General features: G+C 27.7%; 1 protein-coding gene across 1 annotated transcript in view; it reads left to right on the forward strand.

Annotated features, from left to right (window-relative positions):
• The window catches only part of LOC100208869 (DNA-directed RNA polymerase II subunit RPB2), a 54,991-nt gene that overhangs the window by 5,441 nt on the left and 24,296 nt on the right, over positions 1 to 25,254 (forward strand). Inside the window, exons 3-12 of the mRNA XM_065793692.1 lie at positions 5,914 to 6,026; positions 10,272 to 10,818; positions 10,923 to 11,119; positions 11,382 to 11,501; positions 11,575 to 11,905; positions 12,027 to 12,166; positions 12,255 to 12,366; positions 13,701 to 13,855; positions 18,994 to 19,192; positions 19,270 to 19,438. Of these exons, the coding sequence (XP_065649764.1) occupies positions 5,914 to 6,026; positions 10,272 to 10,818; positions 10,923 to 11,119; positions 11,382 to 11,501; positions 11,575 to 11,905; positions 12,027 to 12,166; positions 12,255 to 12,366; positions 13,701 to 13,855; positions 18,994 to 19,192; positions 19,270 to 19,438 (2,083 nt within the window). The remainder of the gene's footprint in view (positions 1 to 5,913; positions 6,027 to 10,271; positions 10,819 to 10,922; positions 11,120 to 11,381; positions 11,502 to 11,574; positions 11,906 to 12,026; positions 12,167 to 12,254; positions 12,367 to 13,700; positions 13,856 to 18,993; positions 19,193 to 19,269; positions 19,439 to 25,254) is intronic.

The raw sequence follows: 25,254 nt of genomic DNA on the forward strand, positions 1-25,254 counted from the left end.
TATATGACAAACTAGAAAAAAAATAAAATAACATAAAATTAATATATTTTTTAATTTAGAAGCGACTCAATAGTTCAAACCTAATGATTTTTAATAATTTAAAAGCATCTTAATGCTTTAAAGCTAATAATGTTTCGCATATCACAACGTTAATGTAGCGCTTATTTATCTATATAAGGAGTAACTATTAGCTTGGTATTTCGCTTATTTATCTATATGGGGTTCAAATCCTTTTAACTGATCTTTTTTTTTAATGTTTTTATTAGACATTAAAAAATATCAAAGTTTCAAATTCTTCAATAATTAAGTTTCAAAGTAAATAACTTAGGTTAAATAATTTTAAAACTTCAATCTTTTCTAGATACTAAGAAGTGAAACACCTTCAAATAGAAAAGTGACATTTATTAATTTTATGCTTTTATTTTTTCTGGTTTATCTTTTATTTATTTTATCATTCGTTAAGATTTTTACTTTTTTAGTGTATTTTTAAATTTTTTTAAATTAAGGTTTCTCTTTTCAGTTAATGATTTATTTTTAATTTTAGTTTATTAAGGTTCTTTCAGCGCATTTTTTGAACACATTTGTTACCAAAATTTGCAAAAAGTTGTGGCCAAGTTGTCAAAAACAAAATGTTATATGGGTGGTCATATAATATGTGCGACTGCATGCCTCTTATTATGTGATATTTTATTATGCTGTGTCTAGTAAGTGACCAGGGCCCCGACCCCTTCCCTGGCTAAAAATGAGACTTTTTGCAAACCTGACCCCGGCAAAATTAATAGCCGGGGCTAGAAAAAAATTTATAATACTTTATATGTTATAATTTTATGCTTACATTTACTATTTATTAAATACTGGCATATATTTATATATTTTTAAATTCTAATTTACTTCCAACAAGATTGCAAGCAACCACTATTATTTTATAAGTTACTTCTAAAATAGAAAATTAGTTAAAATACTAGGAAACGGTTAACTGAAGACTTAAAACTTGTTGAATAAGAAGTCAAACAAGAATGAGTTTTGGTTTATTGTAATAGAGATGATACCTCGTTTGAGCATTGACTATGATAGTATTTGTAGAAATAAAAAAAGAAATACAACCTTACAACAATGGGAGAGTGGCTCAAGCTTGGTAGATAAAGTAGGTTTAACTACATTTACAATTTGCTTTTAGACTTTGTCTGAAAGTAAGAGGGTTGTTATTCATCAATATAGGAATGCCAACATTATTGCAATATTTTTTTGCAGTAAATAAATGAGTTTTGTTGACTAACAAAAATTGTGTTATTTAAGTCCAGAATTTAAATTCATAAGCAAGCTTTTGGCTGTTACAGAAGAGAGATCAGGTTAAAAATCTGCTGCTTGTTCTAAGCAATCAAAAAGTGAAAATTTTTTGCCAAGACAGAGTATAAAGTTGAGTTGTCAGCAATTAGAGCCATTTTAGATTTCATGAAGATCGCTATTGTAGATAAGAAACAATACAGAAGCAAAGGTAGAACCTTGTGATCCCCTTAAAACTACTTGAAATAAAGAAGAGTTTAGGCCTTCAAAAATAACTTTACTACTGCAGTTAGAAAGAAATAATTTAATAACTTCAAAACATTTATATAAAGAAACTAATAGAGTGAAGGCAGTCAGAGACCGGTTGGAGGATGGTTGGAGAAGTCAAAGTGTTTTCTAGAGTTGAAAAATTTCTAGAATTGAAAAATTTAAAAATTTAACAAAAATTGAAGAGATTTGAAGAACACTTTTTTAAGACCAATGGAAATCTTGTCTAGAACACAAATTGTAGAAGTGTTTAATTGATAATTAACTTTAGCATTGGAGACCAGAGTGATTTAGATGTTTAACAATAGGTTAATTTGTTTAGCTGGCAGGAAGAGTATGGCCATTAGATTCAAGAGTCAAATTGGAGTAAAATTTCTTTGCAAATAACTCTGGGGAGAAGTAAAAAGATCAGACCCATGAGTTAAAGATTAAATGTTAGACTTACTTTAGTTAATGACATTGTTGAAGACTTACCAAAATTCTCTAGAACCTAACATCTGAGATAAGAAACAAGAATTAGTAAACTGAGAATAACAGAGGTTAACATCAGACCTTTTTACATTGGCTTCTTGGAATAATAAAAAGAAATTTGTTCTTAAGAAGGATGTTCTTGTAAAAAAAAAAGAATAATGTTTAATAAAGCAACTGCTCAAAAATGGTAAAACATGTGGAGTGGAAAGAGACTTGACTTAAAATTTAAGAAAAGGAATAAAAGCTTTTAAACTTTTATTTCAGAAAGAATAAAAGCTTCCGAGATGCACTTTATGCATATATATTAATATAAATATATGTTTGCTACTTATTTAGATGCTGGCATACAATATCCCAGGCCTTCCCAGGAGAGGCGTGCGACTGCACGCCTTGAGTGAACACGGATATTTATTTTTTTTGGATAACTCGGCCACGCTTTTTTAGAATATATTAAAAATAACGCATTTTTAAAAAGGCGCTGAAAAAATCAAACTAAATTCGTTGTATTAATTTGTAATTTTTTTAATAATTTATTCTTTTCATTAATAAGGAAATAATAACATAAAAATAATATATATATATTTATTTTTTTAGAATTTTTTTTTCTTATAACAAAATTTTTTTTTTAATTTTACATTTTTTTTTTTCTAATTTTAAATTTTTTCGCATAAGTATGTCTTTCTACAAAAAATAACTTCTAAGTTCTAGAAGAATTATCATCTACAAGGTTCTTACTAACGATATGAACGTTTAGCTCATTCGGTTAAGACATTACATAGGGCCGCGGAGACCTGGGTTCGCATCCCGCGTCGGCAGAACATATTTTTCAAAATAGATTACAAAAGTTTTCGGTCACATTTTCTGTTTAGTTTTTCGACTTGTCTCAAATATCGTTGCTGAAAAAATCAACACCTAAAAATATATTATAAATAATTATAATATAAATAAATAAAAAATCAATATAAATAAATAATTTTTTTTTTATGTGTACTAGACATAAAAAAAAAAATTGTAATAAGAAAAAAAAATTTTTTTTAAATAAGTATAAATATATATATATATTTCATTTTTATGTTCATACTTTTATATTAATAATAAGAATAAATTATGAATAAAAATAATAAAATAATAAGACAATTTAGTTAGATTTATTCAGCGCCTTTTTAAAAATGCGTCATTAATATATGCTAAAAAACCGTTGCCAAACTCTCAAAAAATATATATATATATGCGTGGTCACTCAAAGCGACCGACCGCACGCCTCTCCTGGGAAGGCCTGATATCCTTATATATTTGTATAAACTTTAGTGTTTATATGGTGCCGAAATGGAAGATGATCAGACGATGATGACGATTATGATGATCATGTTGATCATAATGATGTATATGTTCATATATACAAAATATAGCTTGAATTTTGAATAAAATAATTATATTTAAGGATGTATAAATATTTATGCAGCCCTAGTCACAAACCCGGCCTTGGCTCTGGCTATATTTTATTAAATCCGGCCCCAACCCCGGTCAAATTTCAACCTGGTAGCTTACTAGCTGTGTCCAAACAACATTGAAAAAGTAAAAAGTTATAGATTATAAATTCAATTATAATCTATAATTTTTTATTTTTTAAATGTATTCGAGCCTTCTTAAAATCGTGTGGTGGTCATGCAATGTACTAAATTAAAGTGTGGCTTTATATTTTTGAGACTATTCTTTATTATAGTTTTTTGAGTTGTTCTTAAATTTTTCATTTATTTTTGTTATACCATGTATTCCAAAAAAAAATAAAAAAAAATTTCTCTTCTTTTTTTAAAAAGCTAGAAAATTATTTAAGTAGCTGTTAAAAGTCTAAGTGACCTTATATTTTTAAAAGCCACTGTATAAAGAGAAAGTTTTAGTATGATGTTTGAAATAGTTTACTATTTGTGTCTAAACTTCATAAACAAAGTGTTATTTTGTCTTGTGAATTGAAGCAAACAGATTTTACTTTAAGCTGGTCATTTTTGTTTTTTTACTCCAATGATAATTTTTTATAGGGAATGCACCTATAATTTCAAGAATAATAGTTAATGTCTTTAAGTTTTAAGAGGGATTCTTTAAAGTTTTATGGGGGGTGTTGTTATTATTTCAAGAAAAGTAGTTAATGCCTTTAAGTGTCTGATTTATTTCTCTAGCATCCTCAAATTGACAAGGATCTGAATCTACCATTTCAATTAGTAAGTTCACTGAATTTACTAATTGTAGCATCAAAGGGAGCGCCATAACTTTTTACTTTTGACATAAATGATATCTAGGCAAAAAATTTAGAAACTGGTTTCTCAATTATTTTACCCTAATAACTAGTGTTATTAATAATCCCATGAAATGAAAAGTACATAGTGTTTTTAGTAACTACCTAAAAAGATAACCTATGTTCTTTTTTCAGTTATAAATATCCCAATGCATAACTGAGCTTTTTTTGTAATATTTATAAGCTTATAAATTTTTATATTTTATAATTTTGTAATGAAAATAATAATTTTTGCTTGCTTTTCTTTTTGATTTATGCTTATCCATCAAGTTACAACATGTCCTTGATATAAAACACTAATTTTTTTTCAATTTAATGGATAAGAACACTAATTAGATAAACACACTAAAAAGATTTTGGTGCCACTAAAGTCTTTTCTATAATGCAGTAGATTAACACAATTTCATTATCTGCTATTTTAGATTATTTAAAAAAAATTAATTTCAACTATCTCAAGGCTCCAGAAGGTGCAGCCAAGGAGGCTACTCCTTTTTTAAAATTTTATTATAAAACTCTCAACCTAAAAGTCCAAAACAAGAACCTTGCACTAAGAAACAGGTTGAGTGTGATACTTTCATAGGCGTAGGGTGGATTTGAACCTTGAATCTTTTGAGCTAAGTATTCTTCTACCTATCTGCTAATACATCTCTAAGTTATTTATTTCTGACATCTTCGATACAGCCCTCACAATTAGGAAAAATAAAACTAGCAAAATACTGCTGACCTAAAACTGTTTTAGGTTGCAACAAAATCTTAAAAGAGGGTTCAACAAATTGACTAACATGCAGACGTTTAGCATAAAGTTGATAGAAAAGCAATAGAGAATTTTGTCTCGATTTTATTTTAATTACTTTATTTAGAATTTAAATAAAGAGGTTTGTATTTAGAATTTAAATAAAAGGTTTATATTTAGAATTTAAATCTTCATTTTGCCATTTTATTTTAATTATTTTAATAAGAATATAAAAAAAAAGTTTGTTTTTCTACTTTTTTATTTATTTAGAATTTAAATAAAATGTTTATTTTGCTGTTGTGTTTTTAAACAAGTTTGTTTCAGAATTTAAACAAAATCTTTAAATAATCTGAGGGGGTCTGGCTGATTTTGTTAAATTTAAGTAATTATATTTCAGGATCTAATTAATGTTAAAGGCTGAAATATTTAAGGAATTCTTCTTTTATCAAGTTCTACTGTATACAAATTATTAAAATCTGAGATTTCGTTATTTTTTGGTTATGGTTACATGAATAATGAATGGACATGTAGTTACTTTCATGTGGTTTTGATATTGACTTATCAGAATTTAAAACTTTTTATTGGGATATTGTTTTGTTTTATGTAGATATGTATCGATGGTATTTTATGACTTGTATACTTGAAAATTTTGATTCATGTCTAAAAAAAATTACATAACTATCTTTTCTTTTTTTTTCTTTTTTTACAAAAAAAGAAAAAAAAAGAAAAGATATTTATGCAATTTTTTTTAGAAAAGGAGTAATATTGACAAAAAAATTTGATAAGTTTACAAAATATTAAATCCATATTAAATTTTTAAATAAAATTTATCAATTATTTATAATCAAATATATGCAATATTTTCCAGACACGTTATCAGTTGAAGTTTGAACAGATTTATTTATCAAAACCGACTCATTGGGAAAAAGATGGTGCTCCAAAGCCTATGATGCCAAATGAAGCTAGATTAAGAAATCTTACGTAAGTTTTTTTTATGAGTATTTTATAGAGTTCAAATTTATTTAGTCAAAATGTATCATTATATGAGCTACTTATTCTGTCATTCGGTATGATTATATGGATTATTTATTATGTCAAAGCATACAAAAATGCAATTTTAAATGAATGAATAAATTTGGATTGATAGGATACAACTATGTTGTGCGCACATTTCAATAATAGTTCATTATTAATTAAGTTTAATTGATCCATTATGATAAATGAAGACCTTGTTTTGAATAAAAAATGCTTAATGCATTAGGATAACGCGATATTTGATGTCATAAAATTACCTTAATTTTTTTTATTGATGTTAAGTGTTTTAACTGCCACAATAAATAAATAACCACAAACTGGTTCAATTTCACAATTACTCAAATAACTAAAACAATGTATAAATGTTGTAAATGTAGATATATTATGAAAAGTTTGTTATGTTTTCAATTCTTATTCTAATATTAATTTTAGTTTGATATTTTTAGTAAAATATATATATATATATATATATATATATATATATATATATATATGTTTTCATTATTTCTAAAATTAGTTTTTGAATAATTATTGTTATTGAAACATTATTGAATAAAAAAAGTAATGATTTTTAAAATATTAAAATATTTTTAAAAATTTCGGTAGTAAACAAAAAAATATTAACATATTGATAAACAAAAACTCTTGTTAAATAATTTAAACAGCAATTTTGTTTTGACTAGCAAAGAATAATTTGGGTTTTTAAGTCTTTTTTAAGTTTATGTTGCTTAGTGTTTTCACTTGCATTGATATAAAAATATATAAAAGTTTAATGTCTGTTTTGAGCATATTTTTGATACATAGTTAGAACGCGTTCGCCAGAAATTTAATGATAAATGTTTTACATTATCGTAAAAATGTTTTACATTTAAACAAATCACAAAGAAACACAGAGCTATAGATAAGAATCGTTTTTAACAATTAAATTTTTTATTTTATTTTTTTTCGAACTTTATTAAATTTAAACAAAAATTAAATTAAATATAGAATTATGCAAACTCTTTTGTTAATTATTCTTAAAACAAAAAGCCTTTTAGATACTTCTACGCAATATTTTAATCGTGCAAACTTTAGAAAATACTCAACTAAAATAATATAAGTATATTTAATAATTTGAATTGTATCTGTTTATAATAAACATTCGTTAAAATTTGTTCATTAAAAATTAAGTTTCTTAGCTTATAAACAAACTCAAAAGTATTTTCATTCTACGTATAATTACGAAACTCTTTTTTTTCGTTTGCAAGCAATTTAATTTAGAGTAATAAAATAAAAAAAAGGAGAATAAATATGAGGTAATCTTTGTTAAGAAAAAATTTGATTTATTTATTGAACAATATTTATTTTTATTTATATACCAACTTAAATAAAAGGGCAGCTGCCCTACAGTTTATAAATGGCACAATTCATGTTAAAATATTTTAACATGTTAGTACATGTTAAAATATTTTAACATGACTTGTGCCATTTATAAACCATAGAGCAGCTGCCCTTACGGCACCATTGGTTTTGGATAAAATTTTATTTTGATAAAGATTACACAAATTACACATGATTTTAATAACATAAGTTTTCTCTTTTTCAATTTGAAAAGCATTGGCAAAGTCCCAGGATTTAAAAGATTTCAAAGTAACGCTTTTGTCCTTTAAAATAAAATCCATTTTCGAGCAAGGGATAATAAGATAAGCAAAGAGTAATAATAAAGTAATTTTTACTACAATAAAAATAAATTGTTCATATATTGGCACATTTTTTTTAATATCTCGAAAAAATGTCTTGATATTTTTGTTATCAGAAATTACAGAATATAAATGTTTTTTGTAATATAGACTTTCATAGAGTTTTTTACTAAATTTTTATTAAAAACATCTGCACAAAATTTGTAGTTAAGGATTAACAAACTTTTTTCATGTTGCTAAATATTTAGATTAAAAGTTTAGCATAAGATTACTTTGAATATAATTGTTATAAAAAGATAAGAAATATCATCTTAGGTTTGATTTGGTAAAATCAGGTTGTTGTAGTACTTTTCAGATATTTCTTTTATCCAAACTCCTTTTATTGCTTTTTTAAATGATTTGATGTTTGATGGGTGTTTTTCTGCAACCTCATACTTAATAATCTACTAGAGATTTTTGATAGGGTTGAGGTCCAGGCTGTTCCAAGACCAATCTAGGATTGAAACTTAGATTTTTGCCTAGAAGTTCTGAACAACCTTTGCTCTTCAGCCTTCATGCATGAAAATAGAACACTGATAAATAGTCATATGCAATTGCAATTTTTCCAATTGTTATCCATAACTGTCTTGAATTTTTTCTAAACTATTTAATAAATGCTTGACTGAGTCTTGTTTTCCTGCCTGATGGAAAATGGCATCTATGATTCCAATTTTTAAAAACTCCAAAGAACATTCAGAACCCTCCAGTCTTCTTTCTGTTATCAGCAAGATCTTTGAGTCTTTTAAAAGTATAAAAAAGTTTTTTATACTTTTTCTCTTCAAGCAGAAGTCCAAAAATGTGTTGTAAATGTAGTTGGACTCACTCTAGTTGCAAAGATTGAGCCTCTCTCCCATCACCATAAAGTTGCATCTCCTTTTTCCTACAAATAATATCATGGTCGCTACTCAAAAGAGTTATCATCTCTAGTTCCATTAACTAAAACTCATTCTCACTTGACGCGTCATTCAGCAAGGTCTCATTCTTTTATTGTATCTGTTACTGCATGCTCTAAAAATTTTTATTTGTCTAGTTTTTTTCCCCGCATTCAACCCTTCGAAACTCTCTTCCATATTCATGTTTTCCAGACTTATACAACCTTCAACTTTTCTTCTGTCAACCGTTTCCTTGCTCTATAACTCTATTCTTTTTTTCTAGTAACTCCCAACTTAATAGTGAATGCTTGCAGCCTTGTTGGAAGTGAATCAGAATTAAAAAAAAAATGTCAAATTCGAAAGTTATTAAATTCAAAACAAGTTAATATATATATTAACTTGTTTCTCCATGCAGCAGCCTTGTTTGTCAAAGGTCCTGTTTTGGACTTAAAGAGCTGAGATGGGGTTGTAATCATTATTTAAAAAAATAATAATAAAAAAATCAGTAGCGTCCTCTACAAAAGTGGCCTACTCGGCTATGGGAACATTCAAAAAAAAAAAAAGAAAAAAAAAGCAAACACATAAATAGATTTGTCTTACAGAATCAATAACTGAAAAGTCTTCTTTAAGCACAAAGTCTATTCATCACTTATCAAATCACAAAGTTTATTCATCACTTATAAAATCTTATTTCTTGCTTTCAAAAAATCCTAACGGTAAAAAACAGGTGAATATTTAACATAATATTTTTTCTTTTTTCTTTTTTATAAAATTGACATAGGAAATTTTTCAATGAATGTTTTTATTGTTCTTTTAAAAGCATTAATAGTTGTCAAGACTTCCATAACTTAAATAATTTTCAGATTTTCTTTTTTTAACTGAAATTGTTGTTGTTTTTTGTAAGGGTATTATTTTTGTTTTAATAAATAAAAATTACTTTGTTTTACTCGTGTTTCATCATGTTTTGAAATATGGTTGATTACGAGCTAAAAAATAATAATTATGGTTTATAAAAAATGATTATTCAAAAATGTACTTTCATTGTTTTTATAAAATTTCTCTTTCAATTAAATGTGTTTTAAAAATTAGAATTCGGCTTTTAGTTAAATTCGGTTTAAAAGTCTAAATTTTGTTTTTCAGTTAAATTGTGTACCCCATATATGTCCTAAATTCGTCTTCCAGTTAAATTTGTTGTGTTCATATGTGCAGGTCATAAAAAGTTGACTTACAATGCAAGTTCAGAAACTTTAAGCATAAAATTTAAAATATAGGTATTTGTTTGCAAATATGTGCAAATAAATAAAAAATAGTTGTCATAACAGTTTAATTTTAAGGCTCTCAATTTTAACTGATAGTTCTGACCCATTAGTTAATTAATGTAAAGAAGTATTAATTTGCTTATAGTTGGTGTCCATATAAATAGTTTCTGAAGAATTTATGTTATAGAAATACTTTTTCTGAAATACAACTATTCTCCAACAATTGTGAAAATAACATGCTTATACTAATTTTAAGCATTATTTTTGTAGAACTATTAAATATATTTATTAGAAATATTTTATAAATAAAGTACTTATAATTTTTTACAATTTTTTTTTTAGCTACTCTGCACCTTTGTATGTAGATATTTCTAAAACAATTACCAGAAGTGGTCAGGAACCAGAAACTGAAGAACACAGCAAAATATACATTGGAAAAATACCTATTATGTTACGTTCGACATATTGTGTTCTCAGTGGTCTTGTAGACCGTGACTTAACTGAATTAAATGAATGTCCATTAGACCCTGGTGGATATTTTATTATAAATGGTTCAGAAAAAGTATTGATTGCTCAAGAAAAAATGGCTACCAACACTGTTTATGTTTTTCATAAAAAAGACTCAAAGTATGCATATTCGTGTGAGATAAGATCATGTTTAGAGCAATCATCAAGGCCTACAAGTACAATGTTTATATCTATGTTAGCAAAAGGTGGTGGAGGAGGAGCTAAAAAAAGCGCAATAGGACAGCGTATTATTGCAACAATTCCATATATACGTCAAGAGATTCCTATTATGATTGTTTTTCGTGCACTTGGATTTGTTTCTGACCGAGACATCTTAGAGCATATAATCTATGATTTTACTGATCAAGAAATGATGGAAATGGTTTAATTTTTTTTATTCAATTTTTTTCAATTTTATACAATCAAGTTTAAAAAATTATTTTAAGTTATGACTAAATTATCTTTAAATCATTTGACCCAAATAAGGTAAAACCATCACTTGATGAAGCCTTTGTTGTCCAAGAACAGAATGTTGCATTGAATTTTATTGGAACACGCGGTGCAAGACCAGGTGTCACAAAGGAAAAACGCATTAAATATGCAAGAGAAATTCTACAGAAAGAAATGTTGCCACATGTGGGTACAAGTGATTTCTGTGAAACAAAAAAAGCTTATTTTTTAGGGTAAGACAATTTACACAACTTGCTTTCTAGATCAGTGGTTGTTCTAGAGAATTTGTATTTCAGATTTTATATTTATGTTTATAAGAAAACTTAAAGAACAACTTATTTGACTGAAAAATTTATCAATGTGGTTTAAGAATTTTCATTTAGAATTTATATTGAAAACGAAAAAGTTCACTTTTTCATTTTCAATATGAATCTTTTATGCAATACATGTTATTGAAGTTTTGTTTGTAATATTTTTTATTATATATTAACTTAGATATATGGTTCACAGAATATTATTAGCAGCTCTTGGAAGAAGAGAACTTGATGATCGTGATCACTATGGAAACAAGCGTTTAGATTTGGCTGGTCCTTTGCTTGCTTTTTTATTCAGAGGGTAAAATATTTTATGCGATAATATTTATTTTAATTTTTGCACATGACTTAATTATTTCATTTCAAACAAACAGGTTGTTTAAAAATTTAATGAAAGAAGTTCGTCTGTATGCTCAAAAGTTTATTGATAAAGGTAAAGATTTCAAGATAGAGTTGGCTATAAAAACCAAAACAATAACAGATGGATTAAGGTATTCTCTGGCTACTGGAAATTGGGGTGATCAAAAAAAAGCTCACCAAGCTCGTGCTGGTGTGTCCCAGGTATTAAATAGATTGACGTTTGCTTCAACATTATCGCATCTTAGGAGGTTAAACTCTCCGATTGGTAGAGATGGTAAATTAGCAAGACCTCGTCAATTGCATAATACTCATTGGGGAATGATCTGTCCAGCAGAGACTCCAGAAGTAGGTGATAATTTTTTGTCTAATTTTAAATAGTTAGAACAAACTGTTGTTTTTTTAGTAAAATTAAAGTATTAATAACTCTAAATGATTGTTAAATAGATATTTTCCTTATCTTTAATAGGGTCAAGCTGTTGGATTAGTAAAAAACCTTGCTCTTATGGCATATATATCAGTTGGTTCTCAACCAAGTCCTATATTGGAATTTTTAGAAGAATGGGCAATGGAAAATCTTGAAGAAATAAGTCCTTCTGCAATAAAAGAGTTTGATTTTTTTTGTATAATTTATTTTTAAAAAATACATATTTTCAGAATACTTATATTCACTTAGCTAACATCTTAACATTTTTAGTGCTACAAAAATATTTGTGAATGGGTGCTGGGTTGGAATACATCGTGATCCTGAACAGCTTATTTTGACGCTAAGAAGATTAAGGAGACAGATGGATATCATTGTGTCTGAGGTAAGGATTGTAAATGATCAGTAACAGTGTTTATAATGATCTTTAGGGCATTATAATGATCTTTATGATTTATAATAATCATTAATTAACTATAAAAAATATTTTAAAATATTTAAAAATTTTTTACTTTATTTTTGAAGGACAAAACAAAGCTTTTCTCAAAACCTTTTGTTATCCGAAAATTACCAAAGTAAAAGTTTATTTAAAATTTTTTTATCTAAAACCATTGAGTTTTAATTTATGCTTTTTTATTACTATATAACAGTGGTAATTATTTTATTTGAAAGTAAACTTTTACTATGAAGGTTTATTTACTTATACAATAGTTTAAGTTTAATAATATTTTTGTAAGTGTTTCAAAAAATTTTTTTATAACTTTAACCACATTTTTAAAAATAAAAACGCTTGGTTAAATTAAAAAAAAAAGATTTTTTTTTTTCAAATTAAAAGTTAAAATTAAAATAATAATCTTGACAGAAAATCTTTAAAATAATAATCTTGAGGGAAGTTCTTTAAATCTTGCTCAGATCTTACTTTTGTTGTTAATTTTTTTCCCAGATCTAACCACCCAATCAGTTGTATCTTCTGATCCACTTGTATCTTGTGAACAACTAAACTTACCAACACATTTTATCATATTACCATAATTCAACTGTATCTTTTTTTTTGTACTGTATTTTTCTTTTTATATAATGTCAACTCATTTGCTTAACTAAAAGTCATTTTACTTGTAAAATGATTTTTATCTTGTAAGGGCCAAAACTCTTCTGATTCTAGTTCATTGTTTCAAAAGTTAACTCTTTCTTTTGATTCCATATTTGTCAAATTATTTGCATAGCAGCTCTTATTGTTAGCTAACACAAATTGTTTTAGATTTTCCAAGACAATTATGAATGGCAGAAGACTAATTTCTGCATAATAACCTTATCAAAAGTGTTACTCTGTCTTATGCTTTAATTACTGTTGTGGCACCATACACAGCTATGATAGCTGTCACAAAACATTTTTGAATTTCTATTGAATCACACTTACTATATTAAAATTTTCTTTTTAAGGTTGACTATTAAGAAATCTCATTTTCTTAACTTTTTAAATAAATAAAGATATTTCCTAATGTGAATCAAATGACTAAAAAAGCTTCTGAAATCTGAAATCTTGAAGTCTGAAAAATGGAGCTTTAACTAAATATATATCCTTGAATTTCGATGCATTGAATAAAAAATATCTTCTATTACGAATGAAAAAAAAAAGGAATATTGATATTACATGGGTGTTTAATTTTTTGCTGTCATTTCTATGATGCTTTGAGATTTGTATAAAATATTTCTTCCAAGGTTTCTATGGTTCGAGATATACGTGATAAAGAAATACGAATTTACACAGATGCCGGGCGAGTTTGTCGTCCACTTCTTATTGTAGAAAATCAAAAATTGCTTTTAAAGAAAAGTCACGTGGATCAATTAAAAGAAAGAGAAATGAACAATTTTGGGTGAGAATTTATTAAATGTCAAATTTTAATCTATTTAATTTTAAATCCAAGTTTCTAAGTATTTGTCATTACTCTTAAATACAGTTTTATTTTAAATGTTTTTTAATTACACGAATAAAAAGATAAATATGAAAAGCATAATAATGAGAAAAGTAAAATAAATTAAAATGAAACCTTTTTTATTATTCAACTATTATATATTGATCTTTTGTAAAACATTGCTTACTTTAAATGGTTAAAAAGGATCTTAAATGCTACTGTTACCTAGTGACTATCATAAGTGGTTTAAACCTCGCTTTTAAATAAAATTATTTTAATGGAAAATGGTTATGCATGCTAATGAAAGAAATTAAAATGCTCAATGCATAGCTTCTTTTTTCTTTTTTTTTATAAGTTTCAATGCAAAAATAAAATTATAAACAAAATAAAAAGTTGACTTAAAGTTATGCATTAACCTGTTAGTTAATGAGCGCTTGTCTATACCTAATTCAGTTTCCCATTTTTGTGAAGACTTAATTTGGCAGTAACAGGTAGTTATTTTTCATCTAGTCTGAAAAATTTTTTATTTTGAAGATAATCAAAATAAGTTCATTATAAATTCATATAAGGCATTCTTTTGTTTGTACTGTATTTATCTCCATTACATTAAAAGGGGATACTCTATTTTTCATTAACCAGGGGGATTGATCTCGTATTCAATCACTGCACCCTTCTTGATTTCAATAGTATACAAACTATGATAGTTTATAAACTATATCTAGGGCTACTTTTAAAATAACTTAAAATTAAACTTGTGCTTGTGCAGTTAAATTTGTAATTAAGTTGTTTAAAATACATTTATACAATTGTGAATTAAAAATCTTTTTTAAATTTAAAGTTTATTATCTTTCCATCTTCATCTTTTTTAACTTAAATTGCTAAGTTCACAGGGCAGCTTCCCATTATGCCACTTTTCCAATACTTGGTCAGTTTACTGTTTGTCTCTACATGCTGATCCAATTAGCATGCAGGTGTGAAGATGTACATTTTAAAATATTAAAAGCACACATTGATTGAATACAATTTATAAATATATATTTTTCAAGTATCTAATATTGTGCAGCAATTTGAATCACAAAATATAATAAACAAAGCTATGGAAATCAAATAAACCCTCAACTAAGCTTATAGAAAATATTTATTTATGAAAATAATCAAAACCAACTAACATTTTAGAGAGCAAATACTTTATAGTATGTTTCAATATTTTTATCACTTAAAGCGTTTACACAAAATAAATGTATAAAAACAGCTAAAAAAAAAGTACTCCTCATGTAAAAGTATAAAAACAACCAAAAAAAAGTACTCCTCAATTTTTATTTCGAACCAAGTAATAATTTTAATACAATAATATAAGAAGATCAAACATTAAAAAAAAGAAGTAATTATTCCTGTGGGAATCTAATAAAATTTCGAGCTTTTGCTTTAGTGGTACCCATAAGCTTGCGCACAGAATAAGAATCAAAACTATTTGATGCTTTTTTAAATGATATTTTAATATCTTCAATGTTTCTGCAAAGCTTTTTTGTTTTTCTCATTTTTCAATTAATAATAGCCCAGTACTTTTCAATAACTCTCAATTCTGGGCAGTTAGGAGGATTTTCTGTTTTAGGCACAAATTTCATATTCTTTTTTTTTATACCATTTTATTAGGGTTTTTCAAAATTAGTGGATTTGAAAAAACAGCTGTTACTGTTTTTCAATTTCAAAAAAAACAGCTGTTAACAGCTGTTTTTACTGTTTTTTAAAATTTTATAAGAAATTAAAATAATGACACAAGTTAAGGAGCAAAAAGCGTCAATGTCCTTATATTTGTCAATGTTGTTTACAAAAATAAATTTAGAAGCTTTACTTGAAAAAGACTAAATAAATAAAGCTATTAAAAAACACAATTTTTGAATTTTATTAAAGGATGAAAAACTTTAACTATTTATTCAGCTATTCGAATACAAACTACAATTTTTTCTTCATTTTTTATAATAAAATTTTAAAAAGACAAGAGCTTTAAGTGACTCGTCGGACAAATGCGATCTAATTTTTGTGCAAAAATTTGTGCAAACTGAAAAAACACGCTCAACGTCAGTTGATGTTGGTTTAATACTTAAAAGTGCATTGAATAATTTTTGAAGGTTTTCTGTACGTTGTCCAGTGTTCTTATAAAGAGTGAATTCCGATTTTAACCATTTGAAATCTGATCCAGTTGTTGTTGTTGTATGTTCTTTACGAAGAAGCAAGTTTAATTCGTCGTTTAGTGATAGACTAACATTTTCAGATTCGGATTGTATCTATTTCAGTTTCTTCATCAAATCCAAACAATCGAGAAGCAAGACGACCGGCAAATAACAATGTTGCTTTTGTTGGAGTGTTTGAAGGATCTTAAACTCTTAAAAAGATTCATAACATCCTTGTTCAATCTTTCATCAGTGCGGATTTTCAAGTTATTGTACAATTCTTCACTGATTTTGCTGTTGATCATTGACAATTTTTTAAACATAAACTCCAAAATCGTTTCAGCACTTGCTAATGTTGCATCTTCCTGACTTAAACGTTGAACTGCAAGTTTTATCGGTTCCATAGCATCATAAAGATTACGAAGAGCAATAAAATCAATTGAATCCAAAATGTGTGTCGCATTGAACTCAAATAAAGTCTCTCGAATTGCCATTTCAGTCTTAATAATCGAGTCCAACATGGTTGGAATTGAATTCCAGCGAGTTTTTACATCAAGATGTAGTTCAATTTCTTGTCCTGTTAAAGCTTTCACTTTACTCAAAAAAAATGTTGTTGCGAACTATTGAATTTTTTATGAATTTGACAAGCTTTCGAGAATTTTTAAGCAAATCGTGATAACTAATTTCAGATTGTTCAATGTCGTCATCATTTAGCAAATCAAGGCAATCATCAAAGCAATCACTTTCATCAGATTCATCGCTATCAAAATAGTGTTCCTCAATTTCATTCTCTTTCTTATATATCGCAGACACCCAAATGTAGAGCATGGTTTAGGCAAAACTGTCCAATTATATCCACAAGTCTAATGAATTTTTATTCACTGCTGCTCCATCCTGAGTTGAGCCAACAATATCTTTATTCATGTCAATTCCAAATTCAGTTAAATGTTGTTTCATAGCGACAACCATGTCTTCAGCAGAACAAGATCCAACAATGCGAACAAGACCAGTTTTAATAGTGACTTTATCATCGCTGCTGTGTATATTAATTCCAAAGAATCGTCTTCCTCTTATTGTTGCATATTCGTCTACGCACATACTGAATTTTGCTCCATTAGCAAGTTTTTCCTTAATTATTTCAACAACTTTTGCTTCCTTCTTGTTAAAATCTTCAATAATTAATTTCATGACATCACGTTCATTAGCTGGAAGTTTGTAACCATCTCGTAATATAGATTGACGAATATAATTGTTTCTAGTTATTGCTCTAATTGAAATACCATCAGTTGCCATATCTGTAACTATTTCTTTGAGGGATTCTCGATTGAAAAATTCAAAAATTGATTTTGTTCTTTTCTCTGCTGTTGGTTCTTCGTTGGATGTGCCAGTTGCTGACCTTTCAAAATCAATTCCATGTGTCTTAAGATGTGCTTTCAATGTAGTTGTAGAATTTCCAGAACAGACAATGATTTTGTTGCATCGCAAGCATTGTCCTTCAAGAGATTTTGTTTTTGGATTTTTTCGTTTTGTAGCAAAATCCCATACTGACGACATTGCTGAAATATATAGGCATTGTTATTGTATTCTTAAATCAAATTAAAATGATTTAATACGTACTGTTAAATGTGTTACTTTTCAAAAACACCCAAGATTTTACTTTCTTCTCTTTGAAAAACACAAGGAAAAACACTAACTTATCACCAATACATAATATTTTTTAAACATGAAAAAGTCGTTAAAAACAGTAAAAACAGTTCTGAAAAAACAGCTGTTTACTGTTTTTCATTTTTGACCAAAAAAGAGCTGTTTTACTGTTACTGTTAAACAGTAATGAAAAACCCTACCATTTTATAGCTGGTTTACAATAATGAATTAAAGCTAAATCAGGCCAGAACACAGGTCTGTTATTGTGTGATTTAATGAGAGGTAAAAGGCATTTTTGTAAACATGCTTTAACATATTTGACCAGAAAGTGTGGACTGAGAAATATAAGGTGCTGATTTTTTGCCACTACTGCAAATAGCCTGCCAAATCAAAGCTTTTTTAGCGAATTTGTCATGTTTTGTGTATTTAAATTTCTTATCTGCTTTTCCTCTATATTTGGCAATATGATAAACAGCACCAGGAATTTGTTGGTGATCGTACTTGATATAAGTTTCATCGTCTTCAATAATACAGAGATTTTTAGAAATAAAATTGCCGTACAACTTTCTGCTGCGGGTTCTTGCACTTTTTTGTTGAGTTTCAGAACGGTTGGGCTTTTTGTGCTTTGAAAGAATGAAAACCATGTTTGTTTCTAACTTTTGCAACAAAACTATGAGAAAATCCATATATTTTTGTGCGTTCCCTTAGTGAAAGGCTTGGGTTATTCTTAAAACTGTTAACCAGTTTTCTAACTAGTTTTATATCTTTAAAACCTACCTTTCTTCCACCACCAGATTTGCGTTTGATTGATTTTGTTTGAGAAAAACAATGAATAACACGACTAACGGTGTATGGATGTATTTGCAACAATTATGGTATCAAATTGTAGCTACTATTAGGATTTTGTAAATATTTGTGCATAATTTTTTTCTTGTCTTCTTCTTTTGTCATTTTTAAAACTAATTTCAAGTTAGATCCAAAAACTAACATATTTTTTTGAAACCACAACACGTTGTAAACAAAATACAAAACAATTAAAAAGATTTAATTACAACCACTGAAAAAAAAATGACGTGCTTATTCTTTCACATTTATTTCGTGTACACGCTTTAGATCATGTTTTGTTATGTCGTAAGAAAACCATCAAGTTACTTATTTCGATATAATGATGGTTCTTGTTTTATTCATCATTTAATTTTATCATGCATTATATTATTATTCATTATACTATCATTCATTTAATGTTACTATTTTACTTCAATAATTATTTTAAAAATACCTTAGCTGGCAAGATTTGGTCAGTAAAGGTGTTGTTGAGTACATTGATGTTAATGAAGAAGAAACTGCTATGATAGCAATGAGTTTAGAAGATTTAGAAGAGCGTGAACATAAATACTCTTCAACATATACTCATTCAGAGATTCACCCATCAATGATACTTGGTGTATGTGCTTCCATTATTCCGTTTCCTGATCATAATCAGGTATGTAATCCATTTTTAAGATATATTTTTTAAGTTTTTACTGTTTGTTTGATTTTAAGCATAAAGCATATGTTTAGTCACCTCGTAACACTTATCAATCTGCTATGGGTAAACAAGCCATGGGTGTTTATATAACAAACTTTCATGTACGTATGGACACACTTGCTCATGTTCTATACTATCCACAAAAGCCTCTAGTTACTACCAGATCTATGGACTTTTTAAAGTTTAGAGAACTTCCTGCTGGTAACTCTTTAAATTATTTAAATAGTTTTTTTAAATTTAAATATTATTTAAGTTTTAATATTCAATTGAATTTTCAACATAATCAGTTTTTAAAAATGTTATGAAGAATGTTTGTCAAATTTTATATTTAAGCAATACAGAAAGGAATGAGTGAAATTATTGATTATATCATCTTATATTCTAGACACAAAAATCAATTGATATGTTTATTTTATTTCTGGATATATTGAGTAGATCTTCTATAAAAAAAAAACAAGTTCTCTGCAATGATATAAATTTTTATTATCTTTCACACAAAATGTTGTGTAATACTAAGTTTTATTTTAAGAATTAAGTTTAGATTTTTAATAAATAAAAGTTTTCTTAGTTTTAAGATTGATAAAACTTTCATTTTAAGATTGATAAACCTCATATTTTTTAAAAACACTTTATCTGTAAACTTATGCTTTGCATTTTTTTAAATAAACTTTGCACTCATAAGGATGAACAGATAATGCTTTTGCTAAATTTTATGGACGGATATTCTAATATAATTCGAATATTCTATATTGAGTAAAAAAAGACAAATTGATTATAAACTTAAAAAATTACTTAGTTAACTAGCCCTATCTTAAATGGCTGGTTTATTGCACCTTTAGTTTTTACATTATTTTCAACTAAACTTTCTATTTCATTTTAAACATACCCATAAGAATGAATTAAAAATAAAAGTTTAGTCTAATACTGAATATTCTGTTGCGTCTTCCTGTAAATGAATAAAAATAATATAAGTAACAATATGAGACATGAAGAATCGCCCTATTTTTTACCTTGAGGTTTTGCCATTATCATTCTAAATCATTAATACCAAAAGTTGCTGTATTGTTTGTATTTCGCCTTCTTTTGTAACAAGTTTCACACAGTGTTCAACACATTGTGTGTAATTAGGATATTTAACAGAAAGTGGAATTTCTCTGGCCAATTTCTTCATTTGATAGGCTCATAGTGACTGGTGACTCAAATGCATTAACCCAATCAATAAGTTCTACCCAGTCATTTGGTTTTCACAATGACCAAAGTATACACTTTGACTAATGTATGGCTTCACAATAGGGACAATATCACTGGAAAGATCCTTTAGAAGCTGAGTTGCCAGGTAAACATACTTTGCACCATCGGTATACAGGGGACCAATGGTGCAAATACGAACCAATTGTCCATAAGGTTCTACATGTCTAACACCTTGAATTATAGCCTGATATAGTTGTTGTTGTTTTTTTACTATGATCTTTAAACATTTGGGAATTTTAAACCATTTGGAAATTCTGTGTTATACGCGGTGTCATCAGGCTGGCCAACAACCTGGTTTAAAATATTCTTAGCTTTATTCATAATCTTTAATTGCGTTGAATACATCACAACTTCTATTATGAGGGTACTTTTCAAAATCAGTTATAACAGCCAACATCTACTGGACAGGAGAACCAAGCACAGTCTAATATAAAGAAAACCAAAAGCAGTAATTAAAAATATTTACTGTCAATATTTTCAGTAATAAAAAATAGAAAACTAGTATAACAGCCTAGCTCTACACCCACCTCAAGTCATTGCTTGGCTAGTTTAACTTCGTAAAAACACATATAAAATAGTATTATGGTTTTACTTATCTTTTAACTAAAGTTTTAGGGTGATTCCATGTGAAAACATCCTATTTTTTTTGAAAATGCAACCTTAAGTCTCAGATTTTGCTGATTTTTAAACCACTTAAAAAGATTTTAGTAAATTATGAACATCCTGAAAATTTTATCATCTAATTTCAATCGGTTCCAAAGATATAACTATTTCAAGTTTGCCTCCAACCAACAAAAATCTGCCATTTTTAAAAATGTTTTTGGTCCTAGTTTCTGTTATATGTGTATTGGAAAGCTGAAAATTTGTACCTTTACATATTTTGGGCCAATGAATCCAATGAAACAACTTAAAATATTTAAAAACGAACATAACACTCAAAATTTAAATGTTTACCACAATTTTACTGGGGCGAGTCCAAACACAAAAATGACGATGTAGCTCGATTTTTTTTTCTTTAGAATTTATCCTGAATAGTTAAGTTATAGTTATTACAAAGAATGGGAGAGTGGTCTTTTCTAAAACAGAAATAAAAACATGGTCAAATCTACTGAAATTTAATGCTTAAAAACAGGTATTTTGATAAATTAAAAGAGAGAAAAAAAGGTGTAATTTGACAGTTTTTTAACTGAAGCAGTTTCGGCTATATTGAAATGTTCTTTTAGGTGTTGTTTAGACTTGCTGTTTCTGCTTTTTAGTAGTTTTATTATTTAGAAATGTTGATAATGTTGTAAAATTAAAGTTAGAATGCTCATTAATGATGTAAAATTTTCTAATCCTGAACATCCTTGACCCCATGAACACATTGAATGAATTATACATTCTTTATACATCTTTTTCAGGAATAATAAGTAATAGTATATTGATAAAATGGAATCTTGTTGATTTGGAAACATTTTAAATGATGAATGTCACAAAATATGTTTCGTTCATAAACAAGGATTAAAAAATTTTTGTAATCTAGAAAAGGATTTTCAAGATACTTATATTTGGAGGTCTGGCTTGCTTGAGACTACATCATACGAAGAAATAAAGACTATTTGTTATCATCATGAGCAGGTTTTTGGACCAATATTTCTACTAAAGAATGATAAGTGTTGTGTTGTTTTAAAATACACAAAAAGAAGGTTAAAGGTAATATATATATATATATATATATATATATATATATATATATATATATATATATATATATATATATATTTGAACAATTTTAAAATATATTCTACTAAGTAGAGTGCTCAATGTTCTTAAAAAAACAGAACGATTATAAATTAGTAGAAAATCATTTAACAAAATTTTTTTCTCATTTTACCTTTACAATTTCATTATATATATATATATGTATGTATGTATGTATATATATATATATATATATATATATATATATATATATATATATATATATATATATATATATATATATATATATATGTATATAAATATATATACATATATATATATATATGTATATATATATATACATTAGGGCTGTTAATGTGAACACAGGAAAAAAAAAATTTTCTCGGATTTGAATGCATAGTTGTTTATTTTGTGCCATTTGACATAGTAATTGGCTGTGGAAAAAATCTTTCCAATCAGATAATGTTTAGGGGGTGCTCAATGACCATAAAGTTTTACGAAAAACGTCAAAAACGTGTAAAAAGTTCCAAAGTTCCAAAAATTTCTAGAACCTGCTTAGTTAGATTTTTTCCACTGAAATATTGTCTGATTGCGTGCTATATAGATTAATTAAAGTGCAGCAGATTAACTGTCATCAGGGCACCAGACTAAAAAATGTCTGCTAGTGTTTAAAACAACTGTGTTTATATCATTTTGTTAAAATTTGTATTCATAATTTTAATACTATTATTTAACTCAATTTAGAATTTGTTCAAACAGAATAAAAAGGTTTACAAGTATAAATATTATTTTTATTTGGAATTTCAGTTTGACAACAAATGTATTAATATTTTGATAGTACCTAACCTTAGTAACCTATTACAGAAAACTAGCATGGTAGTCTGGTAGTGTATTGTTTGTTATTAAGTGCAGATAATAATAATTTCTAATTTGAAAATATTTATTTAATTTCTTTAGTAATAATTATTATAATATATTGCTGCAGCTGCATAAATCAACAACTGAATGATAAGTTTGTATAATATGGTATTGAGTTTTGATTTTCTCATAATATTTCAGTTATCATTGAAATGGCAGCATCATCTCGTGTTGCTATCTCTACACGACTTCAAACCAAAATCTTTTTAATTGGACAACCAGAGCCAAATCTTCCAGATAAAGTTCTTCCCTTAACATCTGATGTTTTAAAAACATTTTTTTATCATCTTAATTCAACCAAAAAGTCAGTGCCTGAAAGTCTTAAAACAACTGTTGATGAACTGATTATTATTTGGAATAAAGCCCGTATTCCGACAGCATTTCATCCGAATGTAGTCTTAAAGTTGAAAACTTTAGTCCAGGAATTTAAATTAATAAAAAAAAAAAAATCCAGATTCTCAGAAATCGAGAGAGAAATCATTTACAGACACCATTGGCCTACTTTTTGACATTGCCCACAAGGATGCTGAAACCATGATCAGAATTGAAGAAGATAAAGAATTTTTATTGGATCAGAGATGTCAGAGAAAAATGGTGATGTTTGGAGAGGACAAAGAACTTTCAAAATTAGAAGAAAGAAATGAAGCAAGGAAACAAGCAGAGAGAGAACGAAAGCTAAAAGAAGAGCAAAGACAATCTGGTGCGAGTGCAATAGTTCCTGTTATTGAACCTTTACATGACGAAAGTTATAGTGATGACAACGATAACGATGCTGTTGATAATGACAAAATGGTTGATAGAGATTTTGAGATAGAAATCCCTGTTTATTACAGACAACAAGTCAGTAAAGCAAGTTCTTCAGGGTCAGCTGAATCAAGTTTAGCAAGTACTCCAAAACGACAATGTATCTTAGATACAATTCTTGACTCGCCTGATGTTTCATCAACATTAGACAGAATTAATCTATCTGACACAAAATTTACTATACTAGCAGCAGCAATTGCAAGGGCTGGTGGACAGAACCTCGATGATGGATCATTGTCACGTTCTACAGTCCGTAGAAAACGAACCTATCATCGATCAAATATTGAAGCCACTGTTCGAACTGAATTCTGCGATTTGGACAAATCACCATTAATCGTCCACTGGGATGGCAAACTGATGATAGATCGTACAAATTCTGCAGCCCCTAAAGCAAATGTTGACCGGCTATCTGTAGGTGTGACAGGTCACAATGTTGACAAAATACTTGGAATAGCAAAACTATCAGCTGGAACTGGAGAAGCCCAAGCAAAAGCAGTTATTCATCTGCTTAATTTCTAGGACATAATTGGTGATGTTATTGGAATGAGTTTTGATACTACAGCCTCTAACACTGGCTCCAAAAATGGTGCATGTGTAGTTCTAGAGAAACATATAGGTAGAAATTTGTTATATTTCGCTTGCAGACACCATGTTCATGAGATCATAGTAGCAGGAGTGTTTGGATCACTATTTGGACCATCATCTGGTCCCAACATACCTCTTTTCCAGAGATTTCAGCAATATTGGCCCAAAGTTAATCAAGGAAATTTTAAACCTCTGGATGACATTCGAATGAAAATACCCCTGGTGCAAGAACTACAAAATGAAGTGATTGCATTCCTCAAAGAAAACCTGCATGTTAAAATGCCAAGGGATGACTAGAAAGAAATCATGGATCTCTGTCTGTTAATACTTGGAAAACTGCCTGATCAAGAAGAGAAAAATTATCATTTCAAGATCCCTGGTGCTTATCACATGGCTCGCTGGATGGCCAAGGTTATTTATTGTTTTAAGATTTATTTATTTCGTGAAGAGTTCAAGTTGACCACAAAAGAGGAAAAAAATCTCTGTGAACTTTGCTTATTTGCTAGTCTGGTTTATGTAAAATCTTGGATATCATGCACAAATGCCAGCGATGCTCCAGTTAATGACTTGTTTCTGTTTCAGCAACTTAAGCAGTTTGCAGTTGTGAATAAAACGATTTCCGAAGCAGCAGTCAAGAACTTTCAAAACCATTTGTGGTACCTTTCACCAGAATTGGTCCCACTAGCTTTGTTTTCAAACAAACTTCAAACGGAAGAGAAGCGAAAAATGATTTCCAACATGAAATTTCACGGTGAGAA

Source organism: Hydra vulgaris, chromosome 03, assembly GCF_038396675.1.
Source record: "Hydra vulgaris chromosome 03, alternate assembly HydraT2T_AEP".
NCBI classification, from domain to species: Eukaryota; Metazoa; Cnidaria; class Hydrozoa; order Anthoathecata; family Hydridae; genus Hydra; species Hydra vulgaris.